General features: G+C 42.4%; 1 protein-coding gene across 1 annotated transcript in view; it reads right to left on the reverse strand.

Annotated features, from left to right (window-relative positions):
* The window catches only part of sntb1 (syntrophin, basic 1), a gene marked incomplete at its 3' end in the record, with an annotated part of 31,406 nt that extends 12,056 nt beyond the window's left edge, over positions 1-19,350 (reverse strand). The window contains exons 1-4 of the mRNA XM_079227234.1: positions 18,798-19,350; positions 8,078-8,336; positions 1,699-1,816; positions 1,463-1,552 (exon numbers count right to left, since the gene is read on the reverse strand). Coding sequence (XP_079083360.1) covers positions 1,463-1,552; positions 1,699-1,816; positions 8,078-8,336; positions 18,798-19,332 — 1,002 coding nt within the window. The 5' untranslated portion in view covers positions 19,333-19,350. The remainder of the gene's footprint in view (positions 1-1,462; positions 1,553-1,698; positions 1,817-8,077; positions 8,337-18,797) is intronic.
* Positions 19,351-23,200: the final 3,850 nt, after the last annotated feature.

Genomic DNA, 23,200 nt, shown 5'->3' on the forward strand with positions numbered 1-23,200 from the left:
CAGCAGCCCAGAAAAGCATTTAGTGTTCATTTTTATAATAATATCAGCAAAGCTTCATGGAGCTGTAAAAGATTAATTAATTGAATCAATCTGACAAGGCTGTTCATTTTGAATTTCAATCAAGCACAGCCTCAATTAATTTGATGCTGCAGGTTTTGACGTTCCTATGCCCTCTTATACTTGTGACGAATACTGACATCGTTAGATGAAAGCAGGTATTTCATCTGCAATATCAACGCTTGTTTGCCAGTGAGCTGGCTTTATGAGACTAATGGCGTGTCAAAGAGAGGAATAGTGTGTGTGTGTGTGTGTGTGTGTTTCATATGTAAAGCACTGTACTAAGTGTGTACACAGCAGTTGGTGTAGACCAGTCATCAACTCTTTCCATCTGTCTTTTGTAATATTTCATGTCAAAATACGCCCCAAACACACCAAAAATGATCTAATTTAGGGTGTTAGAAGCTTTTCTGGACCTTCACTGGGAATGTGTACGTTCACTATACTGTTGTGTGTAGTCAGTGGAGAATTAGTGATAATTAAAAAAGGTGGCTGCTGTGCAGGTGCACTTTCTACGCATTTTCTTTGCCTGGCCCCCTCGCCTCCTAACGAGCAAACCCAACTGCTTTCCCCTTCGCTGTTAATCTCTTAACTTGGAGCACGCACACAGCCCCGTATTTCATTTCACAATGCTCCATAACTATTCTCATTATGAGCGCTTATCTGCAGCCCAGCCAAGGAATCCTAAACTGCTCTTTCATGTTCTGCCTCAACCAATCATATTGTGGGATTTAAAGGGTCAAGGGTCAGCTTTTTAACATAATGAGAATATATTGTAAGCAACCGTATTTGAAGGATCAAATATTGGCAAATTCATGAGGACTAAATTATACAGGTGTGCGTGTGTGTGTGTGTAGATATGTTTGAACAGGTGTCTTTGTATAAAAGATAGAGTGAAGCTTTACCCGTGTTATGAATTTCAAAGACGTCTGCATGAGTGTGTATGGTAATGAAAAAATCCACACGCAAACACAGGTACCTATGTGCTCACATACATTTGTAATTCTATACCCTGATTGTCGTAATGCCTTTCTGAGCTCAAAGATAACCTAAACCCAATATAACCACTAAATTAAGGACAAATTTTTAAATGCAATTGATAAATTATTAAAGGATGCACCTAAAACATTTATAAATAACAACTGTAACAACCAAACATATGTAATTCAAAAAACAAGCAAATATCACTTGTGTTTTTAACTGTGGACACTAAAAATAAAATCCCCAAATCAAGTTTGACCCTTTAAACAGACACACACACGCTCACATACACCTACACACAGTCACAAAACAGTGATACAAGAAAAGTTATCCCATTAAAATGTGAGAAATCTAGAAAAATGTGCATCAAACAAACACAAACTCAAACACACCCACACCCACACACCCACACACACACCCCTACCTTCCCTGCCAGCCATCCCAGGTGTCGTATCTCTTTGCTGCCAGCTACCCCCGTCCTGGCTGTGCTCTGGATGACCTCTGCCAGCGCCCGCTGTGGTGGGATGATCATTCAGGGCGCATTAGATTCAAAGCAGCCCTGAGGAGCCGAATCACGGCCGCGGTACGAGATCACGGAACTATCTAATTGCAATAGTCACGTATATGAGAGTGTAAAATCTATGAAATCAAAAGACAGACCTGTGCCAGTTTGGATGTGACCGAGTGCATGGCAGAGAACCAGCACAGGGCCGATGGCTGGTCCGGGCAGCGCAGCACCACGGTGTGCCGGGCGTCAGGGGAGTGCAGCTCCAGTTGTCTGGAGGTGCAGATAAGAAAAGTTAAAACAGCTTCAACCTTTCCGTTATCGCTGGACGGGTTCTAAGACTTTTATGATTCACATCCCTCAATGAATAAATTCCATTTGAAATATTGAAAATCTACTGCTGGCCTTAATCAGGCGGACCCGATTGGACTCAATTTAATCTCAACTCTTGGTTTTAGAAACCAAATGTAATCCATTTAGGTCTCAGCTTCAACAGATGCTCGTTTGTGTCATCCATTTGAAAATGGGCTCTCGGTCAGAACAATGGAATAAAGTGCATTGAAATGTGAATTTATTCAAGTCAATTCAAAATATAAAACAGGCATTGCTCATTTGGGCCATGTGACATGGTGCCGTCTCCCAATACATTTCCATAGCTAATCTGCTTGAATCCTATGGGAGTATTTCTCCCCTCCAGAGAATCCGTAGGATGCTTCTCCATCTCATTGAACCGCTCTTTGCTTGTATGCTCAATGAATATGATCTTTTTTTTAAAGCTCCCTTTGCAGCCTTTACAGTGCATGCAGCAGTGTACGTTGTAGCATCAATACCGATCGTGTTCATCTCTGTGAAGTAAAGGAGGACGAGGAACGCTTAACGACTCTTGCTGAGCTTTGGCCATGCGTTTACCACCTACTCTGAAACTAACGAGTATCGCCGCTCACAAAGCACTCCACTGTCCAGGTGCTCCCTGTGGTTTAAAATAGAAACTACTCCAAAACCAGGGTGGTTTCACCTCTGCAAACAGTTGCAGCTTTCCTCATTCATAGAGAAAACACCGAGGACCTGGAAAAGCCCCAGCGAATGTGATGACTCCGCTCTTCCACTAAGCCTCCGGAGGTGGGAGAGACCGACCAGATCAGCTCCAGGTGTTTTCTCTTGGGTTAAAAATAGAAATGCTGCCGGTCGAAGGCACGTTGATTAAGGACGAGCCAGGAGGGAGCGGAGGGGGAGGATGGGGGGTCGGGGGGGGGGACTCCAGGGCCAGATGTGTGTTTGATAGAGGAGGTTCCTTCAGGATGATGTTTGCTTTAGCAACAACTTGACTCCTGTGAGCTCTACTACACCTAGAGGAGGCATTGTCTGCCATTTTCTGGCTGTAGGGCTAAATTACCCATCTGGAGCATGCATGACCAAATGCATTAACACGGAGACTCACTGGGAGAGCAGCACATGGATTAGGTGACCTGTAGATAGACTTAAATGTATGGACTTATATAAATCCTGCCTGAATGAAGATCAATGTCTCCCTTGATCAAAGGGTAGTTGTTCTCACAGGATTAGCACTATATATCGCAAATATGTATTCAAGCTCAGTACTGTAGGTCTGCTCCAGCATACAGATGTGACTCACGCAGTAATTGCATTGTAAATATTCATGAATGAACTCTGTATGCACACACACACACACCAGTTGCATGGAAGAAACGTTTTAAATGGCAAAATATGCAATTGAAAGCAAAAATGTGTGTTATAATACTGCTGAAATATTGATAAAACAAAATATAAGCTTATTGGCATCAAGCTGTTAAATGTGTGTCACTGTCAACCAAAAACAAAAAAGATTTAATCCGTTTGATGGTTTGTCGTGGCCTACTCTGCCTCTACCATCTTGATGATGACTCAACGTGGACTATTGTTGCCTCACACATACAAAAGGCTTCAATCAGAGCTGGCTTTTGGGATACGTCAAGTCCCATGACACCTCTCACGTTTCGGTAAAGCGTTTCAAGTCTTTGAGGGCAATTCTTCAAAAGCAAATTGCATGTCCGTTGCAGGTCTTTCGGGTCTCTGAATGCTAATCTTTTAAAATGATGGAAAACTTAAAACATTTCCCTTTTAAATTATTTAGTTCTCTAAATTAGAATAGAGGATGTGTGGCCATTTGTTGCTGTATTATTAATTAATTTACTAAACTCAAAATTAGTCTCGCCTCTTTTTCCTTTTTAGTTTGAGATTTCCCTTTGATTTAAAAACCATTACTCTTTCACCGTGATTCTGGGGATTGGTAGAGAACTCCTCTCAAAAGTACACTTATTTCTTTACTTTATCTTTTTACATATTTGAGGTTAAAAAAAAAAAAATCATTAGAATCATCTGATATCCTCTCACCAGTTTAATGTCCAAGTGGTTATATCAAAGCATTTGACCCTCTTTACAGTTCTGACCCGAGGTTAGTTGCGTATGCGTTTGCAGTAAAGGACATCTATCCTGATATTTTTGTGATTTGAGGAATTGGCATCAATGTTCTTGGACGTTGAGCTGAAACTTGATGGATCTTCTGCACTCAATGCTCTTGTTGAATGTTCCTTTTCAATAGGCCCGACTGCGCAGATTCAGAATTGAGGTCCCCAGGTTTCATTTCGACATTTCTTAAATCGTCTACATAGTTAACCTTTACAGATTTTGTTTCGTCACTTCTTCGCTTAAGCTGCTATTTGAGCATGACAATGATCTGATAAAGTGTGGATACATGCTGTGCATGGGCAGGGCACACAGTTGGATTCACTCTCAGCTGTGGGATGTTCAGGTAAAATATGCAACGAGATATGGAATTCAAAACAGGTATCTGCTTTCAACCAATGCTACTTGCAGCTTAAGAGATCAGTAGTACTAGAATAATAAAGTAAAATGTTTTCATAAAGTATGCTGGTACACGCCTGACCAAGGTGAGAGCGTGTGAGTCCTCATCCTTTCAACAATCTGTCCAGGTTAAACTGTCATACTGTGAGGAACCGTGCTGGTTCTGCCAGGAGTCGTTTCCTTCCTTTACACAGCCATTTCCTGTGGATCTTGCAGTCTCCTACATTCACTCTGCAGGGTTTTCAAGCATGTTGTCTCAGTAATGACACAGATAAACGGTGACAGAAAAGACATTTCATCCATTTTGAGAGCTAATTTCCTTTCCTCTCGTCTCTTTGTATCTCTCCATTCTACTTTCTCTTCTCTGCCCTTCTTGTTCTTTCTCAATTTCTTTCCCGTTTCTGCTCCGCCCCTTCTCACTTCTTCTCATCCTGTCTCCACACCTTCTCATAACATATTTAATTCACAGTATGAATAATAAAGGTGTAACCCTATATTTTTTTGGGATGTAATCTGTCACCAGTATCACACAACGTTATACTTTATGTCCTCATATGTATGTTACAGTAAGGTGAGGAAAATGTCTTTAGAGCATTACAAAGTAAATACATAAGGTATGCCAAGTCTTTTATTCTCCATACTCTACTCCCTCATTTTTAATTCATCTCTTCTCATTAATGTACGTGCTCTGTCTTTTTTCATATCCTTCTCTCTTGTCTGTCATCTCAGGCTTATACACAGTTTAAACAGCATCTGCTGAAATGAAGAGAGAAACCCTCAGAGGGATGCAACATTGCACCGAGTCTCGTATAAAAAGATAAGCCAGACTTCTCTGTCACTTAATATAAAGGCTCTTGAACCATTTCAGCTGTGAACCCCAAAATAAGAAAAACAGAATAGGTTTAGTCTCGCCATGCAATCTTAATCTGATGCACAATATTGAGAAGCATCCGACTTCAGTATTAATGTAAGTTTCATGGATTTTCTTGGGAAAAAAAACAGATTTCATCTTGGGTGCCCTTCCATTTCAACATTTACTCAACACTCAATATTTACTGGTGAGTCAAAGGGGCATTCACCCTGGCTGTGAGGATAAGGAAGGACCTTCATGAAAGAAAACAAGCTGGTCAAAGTAAATTTGTCCAGCTTCATCAAAACACTGCTATCTGTGGACGGCAAAAACTCCCCTCGTCACTAAGAGTTATTGACCCCAATTCCAGGTATAACTGGCTGACCAATAAAGTGAAACGTATGACCAACAAAGTCAATGTTCAACTTGATTGTGCTCTTAAAATGTTTAATACTTAAACCAAGATTTGCACACAAGTGCAGCTGAAAACAGCTGAAATTGATGCACGTCACAGCCGGTTTCAAATGTAGCTTTAAAGAAGTAGTTTGACATTTTGAGCAATACACTTTTGTTTTGCAGAAATTAATAAGAACAATACCACTCATGTCTGTATGGAGAGCTGAGAGGAAATCAACGTAGCTTTGCATAAAGGTCGGGAAAGAGGAGACATCGCTAGCAGCACCTGGATCTGTTCATCCATTCCATCCATTATCTGTAACCGCTGATCCTTTCCAGGGGCTGGAGCTGAGTCTGTTCAAAAGGTATATCAATAAAATATACCTACCAGCATCACTAAAGTGAACTAACTCACACTCATATCTTATTTGTTTCATATATGCACAATCACAAGTGTAAAAACAAAAACTGATGGTCTAATTGTCACCGCAGGGTTGCCCAATTCACAATCACCACGACTTATTTTGTCATTTTAGGTAATTAACTGTATGTTGCCCAACGTAAACAGATGTGTTTTCTTGTTGGAAATATACTTTCACCCCTGGTCTTCATGCTAAGCTAGGCTAACCGCCTCTCAGCTCTAGCTCCACGCTTTCTCAAAAATGATCTACGTAGTGTAGCGTGAGCATGGCCTTCGATCCTGTTCAGCATTTAAAACCTTTTCAAACTGGAAGAGTCACACTGGTGCTCATGTAGCTGCAGGCAAAGTACAGAGAAAATACTCAAGGATACAATTTCTGTCAATAACTTACTCTACAAAGACAGGACACATTCCTAGCAAGCACAAGCGACAACTACATTTCCTTCTGTCAAGAATAGTTGACTTTTTTGGGGGGTTTTCTTTATTTTGACACTAATAAACATCTTATCATACAGAAGAACCAGCCAACAGAGAACCATCTGCTCTATGTGTGGATGGGGCTCTCATTTTGCATTTCATTTACAAGTATTTTCTTTTATTGATTGTTTGTGTGCGTTAGCATTTCCATTTTACAGTCGCAGCCTTGCGCTGCCTAACAACGTCTATACAGACAGAGGGACTTTGAAGTCACTGCTAGAACTTGACTTTGATGTTGCCTCAACTGTCTGAAGCTTTGAAGTTTAGTGAGGTTTAACTGTATTACACTTTTCAAATCATACATATGCAGAGAACACGCATGAATGGAGGGATGGGACGATTGAGAGACACATGGAGAGAGAAACAGGAAATAAATCAAGAGAAACAATAACTGGAAGAGGATGGAGATAGAAGGAGATAACTGATTACAGATAACAGAGAAATTTGGGAAGACGGAGAGAGAGAGAGAGAGAGAGAGATCAGGAAAGTAAAGAAAGGAGAGGATAGATAGAAGACAAAAGGGACCGAAAAACACAAACAAGTAAGTTGACAGCACAACAAACAAGACAAGCAGGAAGGAAAACAACATGGTGAGAAGAGAGAAGGGAGAGACAACTGGGACAGAAAGCACACAGAGGTTTAAACAGGGCATCTCTTTCTGCCCCCATGCTGTTTGATTGGGCCATTGTCATATGACTAACCAATTAACTTGATGACACCTCCTAACAGACCCCCGCCCCGCTGAGAATTATCAAAGTGACACTTCAAATGTCTATCTTTAAGAAAAACTGACTGAAAAAGCCTGAGACAACAGCATTGGGTAATCCCTGCTCTGCTATTCTGTCTCTCTGCCACACTGTGAGTGAAGGAGCGCAGCAGGATGGATTAACCTTTGGGTTATTAAGGTGATCATCTTTTGGGGGTTTGGGAGTTGAACTTTGGAGCATTTGCAAGTGACGATATCGAAGCAAAGCCTCTGAGCTAGTTTAGTCAGTCAACTCCAGTATAGTATTTCGAACACATCCATGTAATAATAGCAACTGAGAGTTGAATTATTTTCAGTAATTACAACACCAAGGATATATATACTGATTTCTTAGGAAAAATATGTTTAATTTAAGTCCAACTTTGAGAATAAGGCCGGACATATTCTGTATTTTTTAAATATTGAACTTAAATCCCATACAAACATCAAATGAACAACCCGTTAATCCGCCTGTCTATATGTAAGCACTTTCTGTCTGTGGCTCCCAGCCCATGTGTTGCTACTGAAGACTAAAAATAATAGCACAAGTTGGCTGGCTGTACTATGAAAGTCACTCAATGAACTATTAGTCATTAGTCAGTGAATCTAAAGCCCAAGAGAGGCGCAGATAGATCACATTTAAGAGAGACGGAAAAAGATGGCGGCATGAACTGCCTTCAGCTCAAGAATGAGGATGCAGACATTTTCTATGGTATGTGTGTGAATGTGTGTGTGTGTGTGTGTGTGTGTGTGTGTGTGTGTGTGTGTGTGTGTGTGTCCTACCTGTTCTCAGGGTCTGGTGTGGTCATGGCTCGGGTTACACAACACATCTTGAGTGGTATGCACCTCCTGTCGCCCTGCAGGGACAGGGAGGGCTGGGTAGGAGAGCTCGGAGGGTCAAACGTGGAGGAGGAGGAGGAGGAAGAGGAGATGATGGTCGGGCTGCCGAGGCGAGGGGACTCAGGAGGGGGGGTTTCCCAGCCGATGTCTGACACGGGGGAGCCCTTTCTGACATATGGTGTGGCCTCACGCATGTACTTCACTGGGCAGAAAAGGAAGACAGAGATTTCCAGTATACAGTGAGACATGGTACAGGAGGCTGAACTAGGAAAAGGACGTAGCACATCTAGAGATTTAAATGCTCTGGAGATACTTTTGGTCAAAGTCGGGGGTTCATTTGAAGATGTTAGTTGGCAAAAATGTATAAAACATCCCATAGTTTCCCAAGGCTACCCAAATTATGTTAAAAAGCTATACAAATCACGTTCACAGAATTCAGCTTGACTGAACACTGAAGTCTCTTGGCATTGGCATCATTTTAACAAAATTTAGCACAGAGGCCAATTAAAATCTGAGAAGAATCTACTGTATGTTTTTCTGTATTACATCAGATGCACCAAACACATTGTGGTTTAAAAGCTCACACTATTGAAGATAGTTTGTCTCAGAAACACGATGTGGGGATACACACAGTTTAGATACGCAGCAGAAATAGAAACCGTTTAATTATGGTACCTCAGGCATTTGGTAAGTATTAACGACCGTCATGGGGCATCAGAAGGATAACTCTCAGCAATATCTCTGTACATAAATGATGCTTGAACTCAAGAAGTGTTTGTATACTGCTTTTGACTACGAGTCTGTTCAGATTCAGGGTGGATTTTCTTCAAAGTAGACCTAAATCCATACGTTAAATATCAAAATAAATTGGCGCACAACTTGTTATTCTACCATGCATACAAAGCGGCGCATGCTTGTTGCACAGTCAGCAGGAAGCTCAGTTGATCAAACGATTACCTTCCAATGAGCTCACACAGTTGCCTTCTCTGCTGCCAATTTGAATTTACAGCAAATGTCGAAATGTTGACAGCCAAACCGGACTCAGGTGTGATGCATTTATGCTGTAAACTGTGCTGATGACTCACACATCGTCTCTGCTGCTACAGGCAGGCGGCATCAAGAGAGTCATGCTCCTAAAAACACTGAAACTCCCGTACCTCCAATACTACCTGATACCCAGTCCCAAAAAAAGTCAAACATACAGCTTTACTTGTAGATGTCAAACTCGATCACTGGAGGCTTGACCACCATTTTAACTTCCCCGTGTTTTTTAGGTTTTGAGAAAGGGGGGGAAAGAAAAGAGCAGACAGGACACATGTTTCGGCGAAGGACAGAAATGGAGAGGCAGAAATAAAATGGGTGCTCAGCACGCTTTCTATGTCCTGAGTGTTCTGAATCCTTGGCATGGCCTGGATGTTTAATTGGCATATCCTACTGTACGCGCCGCGTATAATTGGCATATGGCTGGTGGCATTTGTAATCCAGCCAGTGAACTATTCTTGGAAGAAGCACCATGGACCCCTGTGAGACGGTGTAACAAGCCTAACTGCCAACCTGTGGAGGAGAGATGACAGGCGGACACAGAACACAGAGGAGGAGACGGAGCGGCGATGCGACCGCGTCCTCGATGGACCCGCGGTGACGACGTGATCCAATTACACAGCAGAATAACGCACACACACACTAATCAGATTATAGGGCTGAACAATCCATTTGTTAAAAATGCATCATAACAAGATACAATACAAGTGAATTTAATGGACTGAAAAGATCGAATTGGCTGCAGTTGGATGACGACAGCCTTGTGTGGTTATGTCCGTTAGGAGCCGTGCATTCATGAGACTGAAGGGACCCAAAAGGCGCATGGAGGATTTGGAAAGGAAAACGCAACAAGGTCTTCAAATTTAAGACAGACTTGGTGCGAAGAGACACACACTAACACGCACTGCCTCATCTTTTGTGTGTGTTTGTGTGTGTCTGGGCTTTGGACTGCACTATTTGATTTTATGGCAAACTGTAGCCATGTGAGCCACATTGAGCCTATTCAACTACTAAGATACTAAGGTTTGTTTAGCTTACTTTAAAGTTATTGTTGATGAAACTATTTAAACAGTTACTGCTGGGGAATATAATTAATGGATGATACAACCTTACAATACATCCGTCGAGTGTTGGGGGGGTGTGTATGGTATCAAAGGGAGAAATCTGAAGAAGAGTTATAAATCAAAACACTCGACTCCAGAGGACTCCCATTAACCTCTTGCATCGGCCATAAATCTGGCTTTAGACTTTTGCAGGGCTTCACTTACTACTTACTTATGAGTGGAACAAAGACAAACAGAGTAGCACTGAAACAATTAATGTCCATGAATACAAATCTCTATAACGTATTAGTTGTTGAACCCAGAACTCTCCGGTTTCAGCGTTTAAAATGTTTGGCTTCCTCTGCTTTATATCATTGGAAATCCAATTTCTTTGGGCCATTTGTCGTTTAATTGTGTGTGTGTTTTTTTTCCACATGATTAATCAAGTAATTAATAATTAACAATTTTGAGGACAAATCTTTTTTTTCTTTGAACACAAATGATTCAACGTTCATGTGGCCTAACCGCTCATCCTTTGGTTATTTACAGCCCACTTTCCGACCTGACTTAATGAAAACAAATCAAATGTCTGTTAAGTGGGTAACTTGTCTTTAGTTAACATTTACAATGGCAGTCTGGAGGGAGGAAATGTAAACTCATGGACCGACGTCACTGTGCCCAGAAATAGAGCTGTAACTGTTTCCAGCGGAGGGGAAAATAAATGGGGTGGAGTCCATGTGATCATTACACTGGAAGTGTTTAAATGTGTGTGCATTCCCCTGGGTTGTGTTTCTATTTCATTAAAAGCTCCAACACAGCCAACTCTGCACAATAACCTCAATAGCATGATGAGAACTCGGAGAGGATGTGGCTCGTACTGATTGGACCGTCATTTGAACGCAACAGTTACGTCAAACAAAAAGATCCTAAATCCAAATGGCCTCTCCCCATCTGTTTGATTTTAGTTTCCATTTTCTGGCTTGTGCTTGAGACAAAATGAGAGCACACACACACACACACACACATACGTAAATCTTTTTCATTATGACTCCTACTCTCCACTTCATTTGGAAACAGTGGCTTGCTGTTTCAGGAGTCGTGATGCAGATGTCTGAATGGCAGCGCTTCACCAGAGACCAGCTGCACAATTCGCCATTAAAAAGGCCACTTCCATTCATCATATTTAAATATCATTCACTTAATTGTACAACTGTACTCAAGCCCATTTACTTACACATTTCCCAATGAGGAAATTAAATTATGCAGAAGTGTTCAGTTATGTCCACAACCCACATTCACAGTGAATACACACACACACACAGCTCTATACCACAAGGTGTAATTACTATATGAGCCTCATTGTGTCTTTTTCACTTAATGGTCCTTAACAGTATTTAATGAGGCCCCAAATCATTGGAATGTATTCCATATGCTTCAATGGGGATTTTTATTTGGTGAGAAAATGTACCCAAGGAAAAAGAAAGCTCCTCTCATTAAGCCCGTGGGAGAGTAAGTCGGTCCAGCGTTGGTCGAAGCTGGAGAGAGAACAGAGCAGGGCAAAGAGGCAGAAAAGAGGAAAAAAAAAAAAAAGGTCCTCTTGATTGAAGGCTTTTACTCCATGCCGGCACCAGGTAGCTGGATACCACAGCAGCACAAAAGGCCTTTACAAATCCACCATCAAAGCTTTTTGTAAGATTTGGGCCAATATCTCAAAGAGTTCAAATGTCACCTTAACTGAACAATGAACAGTAACAGATGGAGGCCCTTTTCTCTCAGAGAAGGAATTTGACATTGAAAATGTAAAAGTGCGTAGGCAGAACTCTGAACTTTACGTCAAACAGCTACTATTGACCATTTTGAAGACTCTTTGGTCGAATGCAGGTAAAGAGTCCGCGTGGAAGGCAAAGTCGGAGGACGAAAGGACAAAATGCAGTCTAACCCACCTGCTATCGTCTGACGGTGATTTGGCTTTTTTTTTTCTTTCCTTAAATTAGCTTGAAACCTGGCTACTTGTGAAGCAATCCGGTTGTACACGTCGTCTCTCAACTCCAGACTCAGGTTTGTATCTCAAGTTGCAAGTCGGAATGTAAACAATGAGCAGCACACACAAAGGGAAGGCTTGCCCCAGACATCTATGGCGTGTAGCCATAGAAGTACAGGCCTTTGCCCACAGAGGCCTGTGTGTCACCAGACTGATAGCGGATGGGTTCAGAGATTATGTATGAACCTGTAGGAAGCTAATTAATAGACCATACGCCTTCTGTATGAAGTATTTATCATCATAGTGTATTATTCTGGCTGCAAATAGGGCCTTGGTTATGGGAATGTGGAAATTTGAGTCACATAAGTACAGAAAGTGAACAGGACGATTTGAGGTTCTAAAGGGCCTATTTACAAAAAGTGAAGTGGATGCAAATACAGTAAATGTTCAGAAGGATGCATTATATGTTTCATCTCCATTACACCAAACAATGACCTGAATATTTAAGGCCAAAAATCTCCCGAATATGTTAAACTGCAGTCAGAAAAACAACTCGTATCGCACATAGTGCTGAGGCTTAACTTTGTGGGGGGGGGGGTCGTGAATCATTACACTGATTTAGCAGATGGTGGACTATCCACCAGACCCTTTCTCCCAAGCAGCGATTGTCCAATCCCAGCCGAGCACTCAGAAACCATAACTAGGCACTGCAGGGCTGTCAAGCTTCAAGCTCCACATGCTGAAGTGGTGTGTGCATGTGGGTATAGTGAGAGTAATATACTGGGCATTCAAAGAGTTAAAAACAAGAGCGAAAGTGAATTCATAAAGAATTCAGTTGGTTGCAATTTGGTACCACACTGCCAGGGGCCAGCAAATGTAGGCTTGATAATCTAGTTTATCGAAAGCTGATAAAGTCTACCAGGAAAAGAAAAGATTGCCAGCTGGAGATGAAACAGCTTCTACTACTGTTTGAAATCAGGTACACATTGTGAAAAATCTCCAGGGCGTAGTTTATGTTTAATTATTGCACAGAATCTCCATAAGACCAGGAGCTACTGCACATGTCTCAAGGCGTCAGGCCTCCATCAAGTACGCAACTGATGCCACAAGGATGTCACCATACAACTTACTCCCATAACAAAAAGTGAAAGACGCTATGCGTTATCTTGATCATCATCGGTCTTTAAACCAGTGAGCTGTGTGTGTGTGTCACATGTTCCATGATTTCCATAATTGGCTATACAAACCACCATACTTACTCAAAACCACAGAAAGTGTGAACAGATGGCAGTTTTTACAGCAGCTGTTGACTCATCTAGTGACACGGAGTCAACGTCTTATTATGGGTCATTTTTTGGTCACAATCTTAAGTGTCTTTCAAACTCTCAATTCAAGCATTTAAGTGGGGTACTTAGCCACCCTCGAGTTTAGTGACATTTATGGCGACCATCAGTAGAAATCCAGGACAAAAGCAAACACAATGTCAGCGACAAAAACCCAACGCTTACACCTGGAGGGAAACGGAGGTTTTGTCTTCTTCAAACAAAGCCAACAGGAAAAACAGACGAGCTTCCACTCTGACTCAGCTTTTGTTTCGGCTGTATAAACATTCACAGAGGAATGAATGATTCCACAACAATAATGTTCATCATCACCATCATCTGCTCTGAGTCAGACTCCACAAACAGAAGCAGAGGAGATGATCATGTCTCTGATGGCATCAACATCCAGCTAGTAGAGATCTCTCCTTCAACCACATGTACTGACTACATCAGACTAGACCACACTGCTGATGACTAAACTTGATTACACACACTGCTATAGACACACTGCTGACAGCAGCACATAGACACACTGACAGACGAACCCCTCCAGATGCCAGGTGATGACAGGTACGGCTTGTTAGGGGGTGAACAGGGGAGCTTGCAGGACACAGACTCATTTCCTGTCTGCTGAATTGTGGCAGATGTGCTTTATTGTATTTCAACTTTCAATTCCTCATTCCATCCGCTTTCATGTTCAGGCTCCTGTGAGTTTCCTTGATGCGTATAAATGCAACCCCCAGTTTGAGGCTGTGTGTCTGCACTGAAATACACCTGGTTTATTTTTCCTACAGAGTGCAATTACTGCTCATTTCAACCTTGAGTGTTTCCTCACGCTATTCCCAATTATATGTATTCCTTGTGATCAAAATGATCTCCATTACTTTAATATGGTGTTCTGTATTTGGTTAACCTCTTTCCAGGACATTGCCTACTCATAGTGTAGCTTAGCAACCGTACCTTTGGATTTTTTCCACATGAGATGCGTTTGGTGGTTGTAGTATGAGCAATACTCAGAATTTAAAAGGGTTTGGAGGGTTGTGCCTTTTTAATTAGCCTCGCTAAATAAACCACAACAGCAAAGTGGAAGGAATTGATTAAACAGTGTGTGTGTGTGTGTGTGTGTGTGTGTGTGTGTGTGTGTGTGTGTGTGTGTGTGTGCTGTAATGTAATCTACAAACATTTGCATGTCCTTCAGTATTAACCTTACAGGTTTTATTTCCTAGGCCAAGTTTGCAACACATAATTCTTTAAGGTTACATGTCGGTCATTAACTGGTGAAGATACTTATTATAGATATGCTATAGCTATTTTAGCATGATACCACATAGCCATTGGTGTGCCAAATATCCCTTTTAGAGGGTTCTCATTTCATTTTTAAAACAATCAGCTGGGAACAAAAAAAATCAGCCGGCAATTTCATTGAATTCATTCGAGCTAGCTCGCTACAGATGATACAATCTGCTATCAGAAGTTGTATTTCAGCCAGTAATAGGAGCCTTTTGTCCACCCATGTAATGACTAAGAAGGTTCATGTTTACACTGTTTAGTGCATCTGGGCAGCAACAACAAAGCAGAGCTGGTAGCAAAGTGGCAATTTCACCATGCGCTACTCCGGGAAACAAAATAGCATTTTCACACTTTCAAAATAATGATATACTGAGTATTCCCAACACCACCGGCTACTCAGACGACCTGCACTACTCTGAGGTCGGTGGAAATCTATTTAGCCTTTTTGCAGCAAGTCAACCTTGAGAAGTATTTGTTCAGTCGTCATGTGACTCGATGAATGATCACACAGGTACAATCAGCATCGTACATAAATATGACTAAATAAATATGACTAAATAAATATATCTGACCTCTTCTTGTGTGCAACTCCTTCTGGCACTAAAACACTTTGTAATCTAAATATGGAAATACAAGATATTATACTAGACCATCCAGTTTTAACTGTAAACAACTACACAATTCTCTAAAGGAACTTCTCATCTCTTTTTTATTTTAATCAAATTGCCCTTTGTGCGGAGGGGAAAATAAACTTCACACCCACATGGTTGGACTGAATTTTCAATCATCATTATGTAAAACAATAATACAAAAATGAAAACAATGGGAGGAAAAGGAAACAGTGCAATGGGGGCAGAACGAGGACAGCTGTGTGAACATTAAGAACCGTTATCCCCGTGTGAGCTCTCTCATTCCTGCACCGGGACTTATGAAGTTGTTTATCACCAGAAGCTAAAGGGGCCCCGTGTCCTGATGCTAACATCCACAGCATCTCACAGGTCAAATCTTGCATACTTTCACTCCTGCACACACCTGGCCATTAGGGCTTCTTTTTCAAATAACTTAAGACAGCTTGATGTATTCAGTAGGTAAAGCACAGGTGTATAACAACATTGGCAACAATGGCTGAATTCCACGTATTTTTTGATTTCAGAGTATTTCCATGGCATACTGGGACATCAGTAACATCTGTGCTTTTCCTATAACAAGTCAACATGTCTGCTGTGAAAGAGGCCGATCGATGCATGAAGCTTCTCAGATTGTCTGTTTGGAAAAGTTGTACAAATCTTTAGGAAAACTGTACAGCTTTCAGACACTCTTAGACAATTCAGCAAGGACTTTGTTTGAACCACACTGAAGTGTGTGTGTGTGTGTGTGTGTGTGTGTGTGTGTGTGTGACCTGCTGCTGTTCTGCAGCAGAGGAGCAGGTTATATTGACAATAGGCCTTTCTCACAGCAGACATTTGGACTTGTCGTAGTAGGAAAAGCACGGCTGTTACTAGTGACATTGACCAGTAAGTGTTCCAGCGAGAGTGACCGTCAGCGCGATACCAGGATTCTGAAATCAAAGCAGCTACATGGAATTCAGCCATCATTATTTTCATTATCTACACCTGTGCTTTTTCCCCATTGTGACAAGTCAAAATGTCCTCTGTGAAGGCCTATGTCACACTATTAGTAGGCGGTTGTGTGGCAAATAGGACTTTTTCACAGGAGGCATTTTGAGTTGTGAGAACAGCAAAAGCAAAAAACAAGGATGGCTGATTTCCACGTAGCTGCTTTGATTTCAGAACCCTGGTACCGTGCGTGCTGGCTGACTAATAGCATTACCAATGGCTTTGTTCTATCCAAGTGACCAGAGGTGACCTGATTAGGCAGTGCTCCAGGTGGACCTCATTAGCTCACATAACTATCTCTAGTGTGGCACTCAAGTTGCAATGCACTTGAGTTAGTAAAGCCATCCATTGCTTTACTAACTGTCAACCATCAGAATCTAATTGAAGTAATTACTTGTGAATAACCAATTATTCTCTGCACCTCCATAATGGCAGCGGCTGTGGTTGCTGGGAGCTTTGCGGCGGAGCTGCAGAACCCTGACTGATCCCCACAGGGAAAGTCACTTTAGACTTGTCAGACTGCATGCTGAGCCGCAGAACAGAACCAGCAAGGAGCCGGCATCTTGCTCAGGGGACACTTTAACAAAGCGGATGCTCTCTGACACCGGGGCTTGAACTGTGATCCTCTCAGCTTTTGACCACGGGGTCATTCTGCTGCACTTCTGCCTGCATCAGGCTGCAGTGAGAGGCCACTGACTATTTTAGCCATATCTTAGAGAGTGGCTTACACTCAGGAATAAAAAAAAGGGAATAAATTACACATTTTTAGGTTGTTTTTTCCATTTGAAATGAAAGTTAACATGCTGGGTTACGCGTTAAAAACCTTTTCACGCCTCCAGAGTTCCATGAAACTCCTTGAAAAGGCACTTTGTCCCTTTGTAATATCCCTCTATGTTTCACTGCTTTAGCAAATGCAGATTATCTCTATTAATTTGCAGTTGTGGAGAACTTCGGTCTCCCCGTTACCCTTAAGTTAACCCACGCTATCGTCTTTATAAATCAGCCTCTTAGCCTCCCTCGTTAGCTCTCCTTCTGTTCCTTCTATTTCTATCTCTCTCCCTCTCAGCACTTTCCCCATTAAATTCACATTTCAGCTACGACCCCCTCCCATCCCTCTCTCCCCCTCTCTCCCTTGTCTTCTTTGCCCGCTCCATTCCTTCTCTCCTTCTTTCTTATCTCTGTAAGTTTTCATCTGGGACCTGATTTTTCCTCTGCAGTATAGCCCCTGTGTACCCCTGGGAAGTATCATCACCATGGTCACATGTGTGTATATAAGTGTGTGTGTGTGTGTGTGTGTGTGTGTGTGTGTGTGTGTGTGTGTGTGTCAGAGGGAGAGCGAGAGACACTTTGTTCTTACCGTCTCCAGGAGTGCTAAGAGGAATAAAATACTCAGAAGTGGGCACTTGTGTGCAACATTTTCCGGTGTGTGAATGTGTGTGTTTTTGTGCTTGCAAACTTGTGCGTGTGCACACGTGTGTGTGCGAAGGGGGTAAAATAATGTCCTTCCTCAGAGTGGAATCGGCCTGCCATCAGCCTAAATTTTCTCTTCACTTTGTGCTAAAACCAACTGCACAACAAAGACTGTCTTTTCACACGCGTGTGTTTATGTGCGGCATAATAACTGTATCCTTCTAGCCTGCAAAGTTGCACAGCGTAGGCTACACAATCAGGTAGAGTATTGCAAATTAAATACAGAAGAAAAGTTTTAGTTCAGTCGTTTTGTTTGGGAGACAGCACATGTTGACTTTGTAAATGAACAGGAAAACACAGTTGATGAAATGTGATATGGATAATATAACAATATGTTTCCGTCTTCGCTCCTGCCATTAACCAGTAACTCCTTTCTTAAACGGAAAGTAAATCACATCCAACAGCAGAGGTTTTCAATCCCAGGCTTCAACACTCAGAGCCCTGCTGCTTTCCCTCTAATCGGGGAGTGATTTGCACCTGGGACGCCAACTGATGCAATCAACTGGCAGGTAGGACAGAAACCTTGCAACACTTTGAGTGCTGAGGACCTGCTGGATGACATGCATAACACAACACAGAGGGATGAGAAGGTCAGCCTTCTTTACCACTAGTTTCCATCCCTGAAGGATGGGGTTCCCATGATGGGGATCTTTGATGGTTGTATTGCGTTTCCATAAAAATGAGGCAGAAAACAGAAGGACTTTGGCTAAACCCAAGTCTCTTATCTTCACTAAGAGATATCGATATAAACATTCACATGTGGGCTTCCTAAACCTTATCTTGAGGGAGTTCATAACATGAGTTGAGTCATGCATGCAGCATTCCCTCACCCAAATACTTCACCTTTGGGTCCCATATTGTCCCCCCCCCCCACACACACGTCTGTCCTGCCATGCCTACCTTCCAGTGTCACCTCTCTCCCGGCCCGTTTCAGCGCCTGCACCGCCTCGTCGTGGGTCGCGTCCCGCAGGTTCACGCTGTTCACGGACAGGATGGCGTCCCCGACATACAGCGCTTGCGTCAGGTCCGCTGCGAGTCCCTTGAATATCTTACTGATGAGGATGGGCATTTTATTCTCCTTGCCACCTTTGATGCTGATCCCAAGTCCTCCGACCTCCTGCTTGCTCACCTTAACGCACCGCTTTCGGTTGGCGATCGCCTCCGGCACTCGCTCCGGGAGGTCCGTGAACGCAGTGCGCGCGGCTTGGGGGCCGTTGTTGGAGTTGGCGTTATTGTTATCCAGGTAGGATCCGTTGGTAACGCCGTTGGAGTTGACGCTGTCGTTGACGTAGCCCTCCTCGCAGCTTAACGTGAGCGCTTCCTCGTTTAAGTTGACCAAAACTTTGTGCCACCGCTCCCGCACCAAAACCTCAAGAAAGCCACTTTTTGGTACTCCGGAGGTACCTGGAAGTCCCGTCGTTATTACCACCGCCATCTTTGGAGCATTTCTTTCAAATTGATTTAGTTCCCGGCTCGCGCTCTCGCACGTACACTTTCCACCCCGTCTCCCTCACGGTCAGGCTGGACTTTGCCCCCCCTCTGAAGTTTTCAGCGGGGCTTGTCAGGCGTCCCGACCAACCAGCCCGAGCCCTTTCGGCGCAGGCTGCTCGCGCTCCGCCCGTAGAGATCCTCTCTGCTCTGCGGGGTGGAGTTTGCTCCCCCCGCCGTCAGCCGAGCCCATCTTCACATCCCGCGCGCACAAATATGTCTTCATGGTGTCCCCTGAACGTTGGAGACGTGACAGTGTATGCAGAGTTTAAACAATACATTTACAAATCCATTAATGTGTCCATAACTCGTGTCAGGTTGAATACAATATATGGATGTTTAGTGGCCTTAAAAGGAAATTAACGTATAGGTAAATCTGCTTTTTTAAGTCATTAGGCCACGTGGAGCTGAAACAATTACTTTTCATGGCAGCTACTTTAAGGCACGAGTTTAAACAAATAGACCATTCTCAAATATGACTATAACTGCGTTTGCACTCTTCAGATTCCCAGTGGGACCCACTGCTAAACGCCTCCACGCTGCAGACAGGACGGGACACCGGTTACGCGCGTGCAGGAATGCGCTTGTGCCTGTTTGGGTGTTTCAACGAGAAAGAGCTCGTTTAGTCAGGAAGCTGTGACAGCTATGGAAAGACCCCCATCTCTAGTATTGTTCTTATTATTATGATTATGCATTGCAGGTCCGTGAGAGTAAACTCAACCCGCGAGGGCGCAACTAGTGGTATCATCACTGCAACGCCTGGAACCGCTGTGTCACGGTTATCCGGGGTCGAGTCCCGTGAAAGACTGACAGGGAGACTAAAGCCAAGAAGCAGCTTCAGTCAGCCACATGCTGATAGCAGGATACAACACACAACGAAGCAGCTGCCGGGAGGGACCTCAATTAGGACGTAATGCGCATACAAGTTACAGCTTTTGGGATGTAACCAAACTTAAGATCTAAATATGCATTTCCTTTTCAAAGCCGTTCCTCTTACTTGTCGATGCTTTCAGTTTCAAACGGGCTCACACTGACTTATTGGCAATGTTGCTACGACACCTACTGGCGACTCTAAATTGATGTCGGTGATGGTTGACAGTAAACCACAAAAAGATACGTCATTTGTACGAGATGCCATCAAAACTAATGAACCTACTGGATTAAAATAGTATATATTCATGCTGTTAGATTTCAATATACAAGCTTTGCTCACATTTCTGTATTGATGAGGATTTGTGTTGCGGTGAGTGTCAATCTTTCTGCCCTGGTGCCATGAAGATTATTCTATTGTATATTATAATAGAAGAGCAAAACCAACCCATCTCGTATATTTTTAAATCATAGGCCACCGACACAAACTGACCATCCTTACTTACTTCCCCAAAACATGTTGTGATTTTGTAACACATCTGTCTTTTTTGAAAAGATGCTCAGAAGTTTAAGTTTAAAAAATATGTTCAAATTAAAGTGTACAGCCAGAATTATGCTTCTTGTGAAGAAGCATAATTCCTTCTTTTATATGGAGAAGCCTGCATGGAGATTTTTGAGTACAACATATGGAGGCCCTTTGAGCTATAACCCTAAATGTTCATAATTGATTTTACTATGTAAATGTGTGGCCATAGGCTATCTGTTATTAGTTTGTTATAATGAATTTAAATTAAAAAGGTATAAAAACAGCTGGAACTTATATTTAAGGAAATATGTGTAAACGATGAGAAATAAGGTCATTATATCATGATTTAATGTTGTTCTGTGTGTGTCATAATGAATCACATTGTGTAATCACAGGAACATAAAGGCATGCTGTGAAGGAGCACACACTTCCTCACTTGCCCGCCTTCTAAACTACAATGGATCATTACTACTGAGCACCAAAGAGGGGATTTATTTTGAGAAAGACACTGAAACTGAAATACTAAGACTTCTTTGGCTTAATGAGGTGTAGCTACAATTGATTTTTTCTTTTATATGGAAATGAGCTATCAGATGAAATGTACATTCTTTGTTGTGGTAATGACCTTAAAAACCAACAAACAAAGGCAATCTTATTAAAGGTGATGGTATTAAAAGGTAGTTAATGAACCTTGTTTTAACCCTCATTCAGTACACACTGTGTTATTTTCAATGCAACAGGGAGCAGCTGCAGAGAGCTGTGCACACACAAGCACACATCCAATGCAGTTAAGAGACTGCAGTCTTGCTCAAGAGCACTGCAACCACTTTAGGAAATGTCAGTTTTCAGAGATAAAGCTGGAGAAATGTTCCTCGCCCATATTCTGCACCACCATATTGTGTGTTCTTTCAGTATTTCAAGGTTTTTATAGAGTTTTAGTGAGTAATATTTCTGGAACCAAAATGCATTATGTGTTTCCTTGAGGTCTAAAAAACATATTGAGTGTATTTCCTCCCTCATAAGGATCATTTGCAAAGCTGATTATTTGTGCATGGTGAACCCCTTCAATTGCTTCCGGTCTTCACCTGCACATTCTCACCTTTGCTGGTGCATTGCAATGCGTCTTTGTGCGCCGCCACCGACTGTCAATCAGCGGAATAGACACAGAGATCTTTGTAAAACAACTGCACGGCCTCCACAGGCTGATTGCCAAGATCTGTGTTGGTATAGGAAACGTTGGTGAAGCACATGCAGTGGATCTCAGCTGAATAGAAAACACTGGAGGGGATGACTGAATGGGGTTGAATGTGACAGATGTGTTGCAGTGGATGTATGCAATGTATGCAGGGCTGCTCCATGTCTTACATGCTGCGGTCATGTGAGAGAAACTAGTTAAGGAACTTCGAGAATAAAATCCAAAAGGTGTCCTCAAAAAGCAAACTAGACTGTAGATCTTTTTTTAGAGCAAATATGTAGCAGGCTATGGAGTTATTTGGATGTTGGAATGAAGGCATCACCATATAGACTACTAGTGGGAGAAGAAAAATGTAGATCACCTCCCTTAGTTGAGAATCCCTGAACATCTTCCCTACCTGTCCATTCATTTAACTTTTTCCACTTCCTTCTTCTTCCTCTACCCTCCCATCCATTCACCCATCTTTCCCTCGGTCCTTCTCCCTCATCTTCCCAACTTTCCCTTTGCTATTTTCTCATCTTTCCCTTCATGTTTGACCTCCATGTTTAAAGACAACTAGAAATATATGATTCAAGTAATTATGTAATGGCTCATTGACCCAGAGACAGGCAGATAGATTTACAGTGACAAACGTCAGGACAGGCAAGATCAAAAAGCAAACAGGGCACAGTCTAAAACGGCCGGCAAATATCATATGAGGCGAACAGGTGTCAAGCTGGGCCACTTAAGGCAGAATGCACAATAGAAGGCAGACAGGGTCACTGGGGAGCTGATGAGGGGATTGGGAGCAGGTGTGCAGACAGGTGTGGAGGTCAGGTGGAGACAACAGGGACTACTACAGGACAGAGAGAACAGCAGGGTGCATTTATGACTGTTGGTAGACTGACAGCATGAAAAGAAATATGCAAAGATGCTGCGAATTGGCTTTTGTGGTGACATGTCCGTGCTATATTTATTTGCCTACATGATGCTGAGTAAAAAAAAAGAAGATAATCTTCATTTAGGCAAAGTAAGAAAGGCACAGTATTTTATATTCAATGTCAGTATAAATGCAGGAATTAACAAATGACCACCTACAAAGTATCTCTTTCCTCACACAGAGGAATGATTAACAACACTTACAACATGTATTAGATTTGATGGTTCGAGTGGTTTGGCAGCATCTTCGTAATGGTTGCTGCTGGCATTGACTTCCTGAAATGAGTTTCCAAAATAAAATGATCC

This window comes from Taurulus bubalis, assembly GCF_910589615.1.
Source record: "Taurulus bubalis genome assembly, chromosome: 12".
NCBI lineage: Eukaryota > Metazoa > Chordata > Actinopteri > Perciformes > Cottidae > Taurulus > Taurulus bubalis.